The sequence below is a fragment of the Physeter macrocephalus genome, chromosome 21, assembly GCF_002837175.3.
Source record: "Physeter macrocephalus isolate SW-GA chromosome 21, ASM283717v5, whole genome shotgun sequence".
Taxonomy (NCBI): Eukaryota; Metazoa; Chordata; class Mammalia; order Artiodactyla; family Physeteridae; genus Physeter; species Physeter macrocephalus.
This window is the reverse complement of record NC_041234.1, coordinates 54729506-54740871: the sequence shown is the minus strand read 5'-3', so window position 1 is coordinate 54740871 and position 11366 is coordinate 54729506. Positions and strand designations below refer to the sequence as shown.

The 11366-nt window shown below is 38.1% G+C and overlaps 1 protein-coding gene across 1 annotated transcript; it reads right to left on the bottom strand.

Moving 5' to 3' along the window:
* Positions 1-1301: 1301 nt before the first annotated feature.
* On the bottom strand, positions 1302-2303 carry GPR174 (G protein-coupled receptor 174). Its single transcript, XM_007115017.1, has one exon. It carries the CDS (start codon positions 2301-2303, stop codon positions 1302-1304), a length of 1002 nt encoding a protein of 333 aa, XP_007115079.1.
* Positions 2304-11366: the final 9063 nt, after the last annotated feature.

Here is an 11366-nt window from a genome sequence, read left to right as displayed (position 1 = left end):
TACTACTCATATCCTGGGTCTGTTTCATGCATACTAGTACTAAACAGGTAGCAGGCAAGTCATTTTAATGGGTGTCCAATGTGGCCAAAATTAATCTTCTCCACTTTTCTCAAAAGGGGAAAATATTGACTTCCCCAGATGCTGGGAGGGAGGCTGTGCTAGCCTTACAATGGTATGACTGGGGCAAAGCTGGGCCAGTAAAATTACTGAAGACTCTAGGGTCCACATGCCTGGCTGCCTCCAAACCTACTCTGGCTTGTGAATGCAGCTTGACAGTTGCCACCTAACTTAAAAATAAGAAATAACTTCATCTTTTTGCTCTGGCCTAAACTTAGTGGCCTAAACTTAGTGCACTACTTCTTCCATAGGCTCAGAAAGTGCAGTAACATGTCAGAGGTACCTTGATGTCACTCTAGAAACATGGTGGACATTTCCTTTATTTGGCAGATCCATACATCTTCAGAGGTGTTCTCTGGAAATAGTTTAAGAGAATCAGAACTATGATTATCACCTATCTGCTTTCTCCTGGACCTTTAAAGGCAATTTGGGTCACACTGTATGAACTTTGACAAGCCACCTGCCCTCGTTAGGTTAAATATGGCAATTTATACAGTCATAGAGAGTATGTGAATTTATTTCTTGTTCTTATTTTAAACATACCAGAGGTCTGAGTTCAGATTTTCATTCTATTAATAGATGTGACAGATGATTTTTCATACTGATATTGAAATGAAGGAAATAGCTATTTGAGTCTTCAAACTCTAGAGTGTAATCACATATGGAGATAAAAATAGTCCATGATTTTAACACTGTTTTTGCAGAATAATATAATGTCCATCCTACTTAAAGACAACTAAAATATGATATTGACATATAAACTGTGATTACTAGTATAAATAGACAATTACATTGCTTCTAAATACAAAGAAACTCAGTGTCCATTGTAACAAAACTAAGTGCTTATAATGACTTCAACCTAATAGTCTCTCCTTGTCTTAGGTTCACAGATACAACTGCTGGCTCTAGTTGAGATCATATGTGTATAGTATGTCACTGAAATTTTATAGCTTAAGTCTTAAAGACTTCATGACAAATTACTACATGGACATCTCAACATAAATGATAGTGGAGTGTAATGCTCTAAATAGGTTGTGTTATGAAGATGTGAAATCCTCATATGGGTAAGATAGAGCATAACTGAAAAGCTGTGAGTACGTCCCATGATTACTTCCCAGTGGCTTGGGGTATTGCAGGTGTGTTCTGATATGCTTGCATTTCAGTCCACATCCAGTTTTTTTTTTTTAACATAATTCAGTTGTCAAGGTAGAAGTGGTATGGCTGCTCACAAATGATTTTGCATGGAGTTTTATGTTATCATGCAAATCTTGTCTTGAAAGCCGTCTTCTGAACTCATCAGTGGTAAAGTAGTATATGATTGGGTCAAGGCAGGAATTCAGACTAGCAAGACACAAAGCAATAGAATGAAATATTAGAATCACCCTTCTGGCTAGGCAGCTTTTAATTTCATTGGACTTGACCAGGAAATCTAAAGGAAAACTGAAGTGATAAGGTGCAAAGCAAATTAGGAAAACTCCTGCACAGGTTAGAATCATCTTCAAGGCTTTCTTTTTCTCTCCAAGGTCTTGGGCCACAGGATATTTATCCTGCAGTGATAAAACCGTCTTCCAGGTACAATACAGGACAATCAGAAGAGGAGTGACAAATCCAATCAACTCACCAAGGGTCATCATGACAACAGACTGGGCTAGATTGACATTCCTGGTAGGAAGATCCACAAAGCATTTGGTTCTGTTGCTAGGGGTGTCATCACTGCTTCGAAGGAGAGGAAATAGCAGACAGGCAAGGCAGATTATTAGCCAGCCAGCAATGCTGATGTATAGGTCATATTTCTGTTTACAGTCGTGGAAGCGAAAGGGGTAGAGGAGAAACCAAAATCTTCTCACACTGATGCAGACCAAGAAGTAGATGCTTGCATACATGTTGACATACTTCAGGTAGAAACAAAACATGCAGAGGCCAGGCCCAAATGGCCAGTCATGATTCAAGTAGTAAAAGATCCTCAGTGGCAAGGAGAGGACTTGTAGTAAGTCAGCAATGGCTAGGTTTATCATGAATATCACAGCCCGTTTGGTTTCTTTCATATAGCCATAAAATACCCACAAGGCTAATATGTTCCCTATGAGACCTGGCACAAGAATGACAGTGTATGTCACTGCATAGATGAAGTATCGAAAATCTGTATTGGATCCATCTGTCCCAGCACATGTGTCATTAGCATGCATGTTTCTTTCTAGAGAAACTGCCTTTGCTAAATGGTGGTTAAAAACCTAAATTTATAATCTACTCCTGCTCTTTCTAAAAGACTGATCATCGATGGGCTGGGGAGACTGAATATAGAATAACCTCCTTTTTATTGCATTGGTCTGGGCTTCTATACATGATTTGGTTTTTTTTCAAATAACTATCTGCATGTTTGCTTTGGATTTGTCTACATTAACTACATTGAAGTCTAATGTGCAAGCAGAGATGACAAGCTGTTATAATTTTCCCTTCTTCTTTACTCAGTTAAAAGGCCTTCTGGGACATCATAACAGTTGATCCTCTCCCATTTGATCATAAATGTGCCATATAGTAGCTCTTCAAATTCCCATATGATGACAGTCATCTCTTTACTGGTGTTTGGCAGGCTGTTTTTCTTTTTTTTGGTTCACCTAGAAGAAAGGTTTCCCTTACTACTCAGTGGGTCCACAACTCTTCACAGGTGATTAACTTGGATGGATCATCTTTCTGTGACTTTTTCAGTTATGTGTCGTAAACTAAAAAGTGAGAAACAGAATCAGAGCTGCAAATGAAAAAAAATTAAGCCAATTATTGTCTAGAAATTTTTGAAAAAATAAAGCCTATGTGTAGAAAAATCTATTACCTTTAATGGAAAGTTCTGATGTGAATGAGGGTGATTAGTCACAAGTTCCATAAGACACTTTAGAATCACAAGACAGTATAGCTAGAAGGAACCTGAGAAGTAATCTAGCCCCTGACTTCTCAAAATGTGATCCATGAACCAGCATTACTGGAGAGCTTTTTAGAAATGCAAAAGAATCTCAGATCCCATCTGGGACTTGCTGCAACACAATCAGCAATTTAAGAAGAACCACAGGTGATTCTTAGGCATATTAACATTTGAGAGGCTCTGATGTAAACCACAGCTTCACAAACATCACTGATTGTCACACTCATCTGGGGAAGTTTAAAAAATATTACAACCTTCCTTAGATTTTCTGGTGTCTCCTCTAGAGATTCTGATTCAGTATTTAGGGCCTGAAATTTATATTTTTAAAAAGATCTCCATATGATTCAGATATAGCCAACCCAGCATTGTCCTTGAACCATCATATAGGGGCCACTGATTTGTTTCATATCTTCCCCAGATGTCTGAAAATTAGTGGGCAACCAGCCTCTCTTTAATTACTTGCAATAACAAGGGTCATTTAGTCACCTCTCAATTATCCAAAACAAAAGACCATGGCATCAATACGGAGAATCAAAATCCCCAAAAAGTTGACCCAGCTAGGTCCATGACCTTTGTTCTAAAACAAAGTTTAGCTTAGGCACCTGGATAGTTGCCTCGAGGCTGCTGAAATGCAGGAGGAGTTAATTGACTTTAAAGATATGTGGGAAGAACAAAAATGAAGTAGGAATTATAAAACATCCTGCTTTGGATTATCAAATCCATGTAGATTATCAAATCCATGTTTGAAGTTGGCTTGATTCAACCCCTGAAGGAACTGTAATTGTTATTTTTTTGCCTCAATTGCCTGGCAAGTAAAATAGCACATTTGTTCAAAGATATGATGCACACTTTATTTAAACATGCTGATAAATAGTATGAACTATGCATTCAGATTGAAGGGGTTAAATACTTGAGATTTCTCAGATAAGGAAGTAGAGAGACGGTGCTATAAAATAAAAAGAAGCAAGACTGTAAAGAATAACATCGATGTTGAAAGAGTGGTTAAAATTAGAGGTTGTTCAGCTCCCAAACTGAAATACATCTTTGAAATATTTTCACAGGTAGTGATTTTGATTAGGTGACAGGCAAAATTAGGTGGCAGACCAAAAAGTCACAAGCCCAGGGTTTTCAACCTCCTTTTAACTATTTATATAAAAGTCATCACCTGCTAATGTCACTGATTAGAAATCAGAACTATACAAATAAACATCCAGTCAACCTCTAATGAACATTCACCTCTCCTATCAAAGCCAATGACTCTTAAATCTACATGTCAATCCTGAGCTGTAGCTCTCTTTCCAACTATATATAACACCTCTTCTTTTGGATATTTCATTATCATCTTAAAATTCAACATATGAAAGTCAAGCCATCTTTTCTATTTATTGAAAATATGTCATATCTTGTCAGATAATGTCACCTCTTTGATAAAAAAAACTCCTAATGTCTTCTCATTTCACTCAGAGGAAAAATAAAAGTCCTTAATGTCATGAAGAGACTAGGGGTAGGACGGGAATAAAACACAGACCTACTAGAGCATGGACTTGAGGATATGGGGAGGGGGAAGGGAAAGCTGTGCCGAAGTGAGAGAGTGGCATGGACATATATACGCTACCAAATGTAAAATAGACAGCTAGTGGGAAGCAGCCGCATAGCAAAGGGAGATCAGCTTGGTGCTTTGTGACCATCTAGAGTGGTGGGATAGGGAGGGTGGGAGGGAGGGAGACGCAAGAGGGAAGAGATATGGGAACATATGTATATGTATAACTGATTCACTTTGTTGTAAAGCAGAAACTCACACACAATTGTAAAACAGTTATACTCCAATAAAGATGTTAAAACAAACAAACAAACAAAAAACAAATGGCCTATTTTAACTACATGATCTGACCCCTGGTTACTCTTCTGACCTCATCTTCTAAGATTCTCCCCCTTGCACTCTGCTCCAGCAACTTTACCATTCTTGCTGTTAGGTGAACAGACCAAGAACCTTCCTGCCTCAAAGCATTTGAATTGGCAGTTCCCTGTGCCTGAAATGCTTTAGCCTAGTTATTTATTTGTTTTACTCCCTCGCCTCCTTCAGATCTTTACTCAAGTAGGTCCTTTTCATGAGGCTTTCCCTCATCTTCCTATTTAAAATTGCAGCTCACCTCCAACACTCCCCATCTCCCTTCAGTATTTATTTTATCTATTGCCAGTTGTAACTAACATACTCTTTGATATTTGCTTATTTATTTTGTTTTTATATATTTTCCCTACGAGAATGTAAAGTTCATGAGGACAAGGATTCTTGTGTGTTATGTTTACTTGCTATAAAACAGAACTGAGGACTGTGCAAAACACAAATAAGTGCTCAGTATTTGTTGAATGAAATAATTTCAGTAAATAAAATCAATATATCTCGCACAAAAGTCATCATCCCTCAAAACTTCAAACCAGATTCTGCTCCTGACTTCTTCATTGCTATTAAGTTCACTAATGTTTTCCCAGGTTGCCTCAAAGTCTTGGAGGCATTGACTCTTTGTCATTTATTTTCCACTTCCAAACAAGTTAGGGAAGATAGCATACTATGGGGGAAATAACATATGTTTAGGAGTCAGGATTACCTGGGTTTAAATTCTTGCTCTTTTAATTAATAACTGTGTGACTTCAGGTATATCACTAAACTTCTCTGATTCTTTAATTTCTCATTGATAAAATGAGAATAAATCATAGTACCTAACTTAGAGAGTCAGTGTGAGAATTAATTGAGCTGCTGTATATAATTTATTTAGCATAGTGTAAGGTACATAAGTGCTTAATAACTGATATTATTATTATTACTACTTTTTACAACTGCATTATTTCTCATAATATTATTCTTTATATTTGCATTGTTTATACTCTAGTTCAGTACTGTATTACTTAATTTATTTCCCTATCCCTTATCATTTTCTACTCCATACTATATAATGCTGTCAGATATTTTTTTCCTTAAAATGAGCTCTTAAAAAGCATTAATGGATTCCTATTGCCCAACAAATCACAAAATACAGTCTGGCAGTCAATGGCCTCCTTAAATACAGTGTCATCTACCTTTAGAATTTTGTCTCCCAGTGCTCTCCTAACATGCCCAGAACTCCAGCCAAACTGAGTTCCATACTATTCAAACTGACTTTTTCTTCCCCCACAAATAGCTTTTCTCATTTTTTCACTCTGCTACCTCAGCTTGGAATATCTTTTTTGCTTTTTTTTTTTTTTTTTTTGCATACCAGTCCTACTTATTTGTGAAGACCTTTCTCAAATTTCCTGTTCTTCGTGAAAACTTCTTTAACTCAACACTGTTGTCCTAACTCCTTTTTAAAACCCTCATTTATACCTCTTTTAAAGCACATACTTCTGCGTTTTTGTTAGTAACTTATGTCTGTGTCTTATTTATGCCTCTGCTCCCCTTTTCACCCCACTCCACCACAACTATGCCAGAAAATTGTTGAAGTCAGGGGCTGAGTCTTATATACCTTTATACCCCCTGGAGCACCTAGATCTATGTCTGGAATATGTTGGGATCATCCAATATTTATTCAGCAAATATTTATTCAGCATTTTTCATTTGCCAGGTGCATGCTTGCTACTGGAGATATAGGCGGTGGAAAAAGGCACAAGATCTCTGTCTTCTTAGACCTTATAGTCTAGTGAGGAAGAATGATAATTGCTGCACAATATGAAAAATGTGATCATAGGCAATGTACAGTGTACCCTAAAAACACAAAAGAGGGGAACCAACTAAATATTAAGAACATTTTTGCTTAAGTGATGTGAACTTAAAGTCAAGACTATCTTCCTGAAGTCTGTATTTTTCCTGTTGGTTGTTCCCTCACTGGCCTCATTTTAATGCTTTTTCATCTGTATATCCTAGACTGCAAACTTGAAATGCTCCTGAATACAGAATCTCCCTTAATATTCTTCTGACTTCCTTCTGGGAGAGCTGGTAATGTTTTCCCTTTGTTTAGATAACATTATTTTCTAGTAGGAAAAGTTGCTTGGGATTGTTGGAAAGGCTTTCAAACATGGAAAAAAAAATCCCTAGTCAGCTGTGCTGTAATGAATATAAATATTCCTTTATCTAAGAGCGATGGACACAAAAGATGAAGTAGGCATTTTTTTCAGAGCATATTACTATTTTTTTTTGAGATTTCCCTTTCTCAGGAAGGAATCCATATTGTAACAGACACTGGAACAGACTCCAATTTTAAATGAGCTATTTATTTGAAGGAACATGCCAGATTCCTTGAGCAATTTTTTCTTGCTTCAGGAGCCTATCCTTATTTAATTTTACTCACTTCCTTGGGAAGAAGAAAAACATAAGAGAAAAAATGAAACTGATGGCCTGAATTTAGCCTGATTTCCAGCAATATACAGACCAGAAACTATTCCATATATAGTTCTTGTGGGAAGTTAGTATTTTTATTTATGAATATTTATCTGTTTACCTGAACCTGAAGCTTCATTAAATTTTACTCATGATATGGTTCAAGAGTGTTTTCAGCAATATTATGTATTTGGTTGCTTATTTCTGGGAAAACCTGTTTCAAATGAATATCAGGGATAGCTTTCTGTGTTATTTTACTGAGACTTCTTAGTAAAATCTCAGCAAAATGTGTTTCTGTATTTTAATAAAGGAAAGTGAATTATTAAAATTATTAAAAGACCTAATTTATAATGGTGGTCTTTGAGACATATTAGTGGCAAGTAGAGACTTGCCACTCTACTTGCCACTCTATTTTGGGATGTGGAGCTCTGCCCAGCAACCATCCAATCACAGGTCAAATGCAACTGCTTGCTCAAAAGCCAACTTTATTTTAGAGTTCTGGTTATTTACACACTTTAGTAAGCCAAGAAAAAGCAGACCTAGTGCTACAAGTGACTGCAAATAATGTGGGACAGAACAAGGAGCGTACGTGTGTGGGAGGCAATTATACTTTTATGATACATGAGTAATCACAAATATTGAATAGAAGAGAGCAGAACAATTTCTTCCTGATTCTGATCAGCACACATAGCAAATCTCAGGGCTTCTTTTTCATTTTTGAAAATCTTCAAAGTGAAATAATTTACAGTATTTCCAGAAAACCTGTCCAGCAACTATATCTAAGAGCTGACTACAGCTCAGTAATCAAATACTTTAGAAAGTCTTTACCTGGTTAATTCTCCTAGGAGAACGTTCCATCAGAATTTTTATTTTAAAGAGGGGTGGGGGGCTACCCTGGTGGCACAGTGGTTAAGAATCTGCCTGCCAATGCAGGGGACACAGTTTCGATCCCTGGTGTGGGAAGATCCCACGTGCCGCAGAGCAACTAAGCTCGTGCACCACAACTACTGAGCCTGCGCTCTACAGCCCGCAAGCCACAACTACTGAAGTCCACACACCTAGAGCCGGTGCTGCACAACAAGAGAAGCCACCACAATAAGAAGCACATGCAGGACTTCCCTGGTGGAGCAGTGGTTGAGAATCCACCGGCCAATGCAGGGGACACAGGTTCGAGCACTGGTCTGGGAAGATCCCACGTGCTGCGGAGCAACTAAGCCCGTGTGCCACAATTACTGAGCCTGCGCTCTAGAGCCCATGAGCCACAACTATTGAGTCCATGTGCCACAACTCCTGAAGCCCGCGTGCCTAGAACCCGCATTCTGCAACGAGAAGCCACTGCAATGAGAGAAGCCCATGAACCACAACAAAGAGCAGCCCCTGCTCATCACAACTAGAGAAAGTCCATGTGCAGCAAAGAAGACCCAACACAGCCATAAATAAATAAATAAATAAATAAATAAATAAATAAATAAATAGGGGTGTTCTGTATAGATACCACATCTAATCATGCTCCCAACTCCTCTTATCTCTGACATCTATGATTCCCTGATAGGCCAGCTCCATGAGGGGAGGAAATACCTATGTGTGGACAAAGCAGTTATTTAGAGTTATTATTTTCCTAGGAAGTTTCACTTAGCTGAGTCGAAATGTCTCTTCTGAGATCTGAAGCACATTTCCTCTTCAGCAGATTCTGTATCTTGTTGCTCTGCTCTTAGTAATACACTTTTAATTACTCGGAGAAAGAAGGAAGGTCATCACTCAATCTCACATCAGAGTGAATAATGCCCAGACATGTTGCCTTTCCTCAGATATCCTAGTTCGCAATCATTTCGTATCCTGCAGACCAGCACATGCCAATTTGTATTGGGAATGGGTTACTGCAGAAGCTGTTGAAATCTGTACTGATAATTAAAAATTACTTTAGCCACTATCCACTTTCTTGCTCCTACCATCCATTAAAAATAATTAGTTTGTCCTTACACTGCTCCCACCTCTCAGGGTCTCCCTCTTATCCACATGATTTATAGGTGTCTATTTTTATTCTTTCCTTTTTTCTTAAGCAGGGCTTCTCAAAATGTGGTCTCTGGGCTAACATGGTGTATATAATAACTTTCTATTCAAAATACAAGTAACCATTTTACAAAGTTCCATTTTACACATTACATTTAAAATATTTTCACTTTGTAGAAGTGATGAGAAGATCACAAGTTATGTTACAGTGGGAAAACAGTATGTATTTTCTATTCTCACTGCTGACACGGCTGTGGGGATTTTCCTCAGCTCTTTTAAATGTCACCTTGTGTCTCAGACCAGACATGAGCATTTGGACAAGAAGGGGGATTTTTTTTTAAGGAAAGTTATAAGCTTCCAAGCTTACATAAAATAAACTAAGGTCCAAGATAATCATGTCCTTCTGGCCCTTTACACTTTTTTGCAGTTCTCTTTCTTGCAACTTTCTCTTTGAGAGTGTACCCTATCCACTGCTTCACAGGATAAATAGTCTGTGAAAGTGGAGGAGTAAACCAACCTTAAGGGTTCTGGTAAGAAGAGCAAGGGTGAAGTGGAAAATTAAACCAGTCTCCAGAGCCGCATTCTGGAGCTGGCCTTGATTTGGGGTGTAGGTAGCTACCTAATGTGGTGTAAATTCATGGATTGCCAAAAAGCCCTCCTTTAAGGAAAAAGAAAGGAAAAGTCCTTTCCTACTTGTTGGCTGGGGCCCAAACTCCTTTTTCTTAAGGATAAGGTTTTTGCCTTATAGGGAGAGTTTAGGCTTGGAATTTCAGCCTCCCACCTTTAAAGATGGAGTGCAGTAATTTAAACCTGTTAACTTTTCTTGGGGAATGTCAGTACCTCAGACAAACTCAGAATTTCTGGATCGTCTGTAATAGACCTCAGAGCTTTTGCATCCTTTGTCTTTCTGCTCATTGTATCAGATCTTTCTGGTCTTGGTGCTCAGTGGTTTCCCCTCTCTCCACAGTTACTTGCGTTTTACTTATAATTTGGAGCCATTTTCTCCACACTATATTATCCAAGGGGTATAGCATTTTGTTTTTAAAAAGCAAAGCATAATATGGAAACCTCTCAGCAGATATTGGGGTCTTCAGAAACTGCATAAAGAATCCTGATGGAAAATTATTTAAATTGAATTTTAAATACTAAAATGCAAATGGCAAAAAGGAATTGTTTAGCCCTCAGTAATTACCCTAAAAAGTACTCATAGAGCCTTCAGTAATTACTCTGAAAAATTCCCAGGGAACATTTGCTATCCAAAGAACAAGACAATTAATCTAATAAAAGGGGGGTGTCTTGAATTTTACTTTTTTTTTTAAATCTTTTGGCCTCACGGCGCAGCATGTGGGATCTTAGTTCCCCGACCAGGGATCAAACCTGTGGCCCCTGCACTGGAAGCGCAGAATCTTAACCACTGAACCGCCAAGGAAGTCCTATTCTTGAATTTTAAATGACAGATAATATATACTGTCCTTCAATCAGGCTTTAAGAGAGGCATAGGAAAGGTGTACAAGACACTGAACACTGTAATCCCAGATGACTGAATATAAGCCTCCCTTAGTCATGGTTTTGTCTTTGCTGGACCTGTTTTATTTTATGGCTCTTGGTAGTATGTCTTCTCTCAACAGGTTTCTAGTTGGTTACTTCTCAATCTTCTACCATGTTTTCTATACTTAGAAAGTGGATCCTATAAATTAATCGATTCTCACTTAAAAAAAATAAGTCCCAAAAGTCCTTTAAGTCACTGTCTAAAGAGTAACCACATACCAGGAACCATTACTGTGGTCCTACAGTTCTCCTTCCAGCATCAACAACCCTCCTGACTAGTAGAAGAAAACTGAGTCTTCTGGAAACTCTTGGCTCTTAGAGGTATTTTTCTGATTACAGACACTGAAGTGTCATTGAAAAAGATGACTGTATTCCTTGACTAATTTTCCACCAGTGATGGGAATGCTGTGACAGGTGCATGGCCCTTGG

Excerpts from the sequence above, each read along its gene's own strand:
- GPR174 (XM_007115017.1), bottom strand. The coding sequence starts at position 2,303 with ATGCATGCTAATGACACATGTGCTGGGACAGATGGATCCAATACAGAT.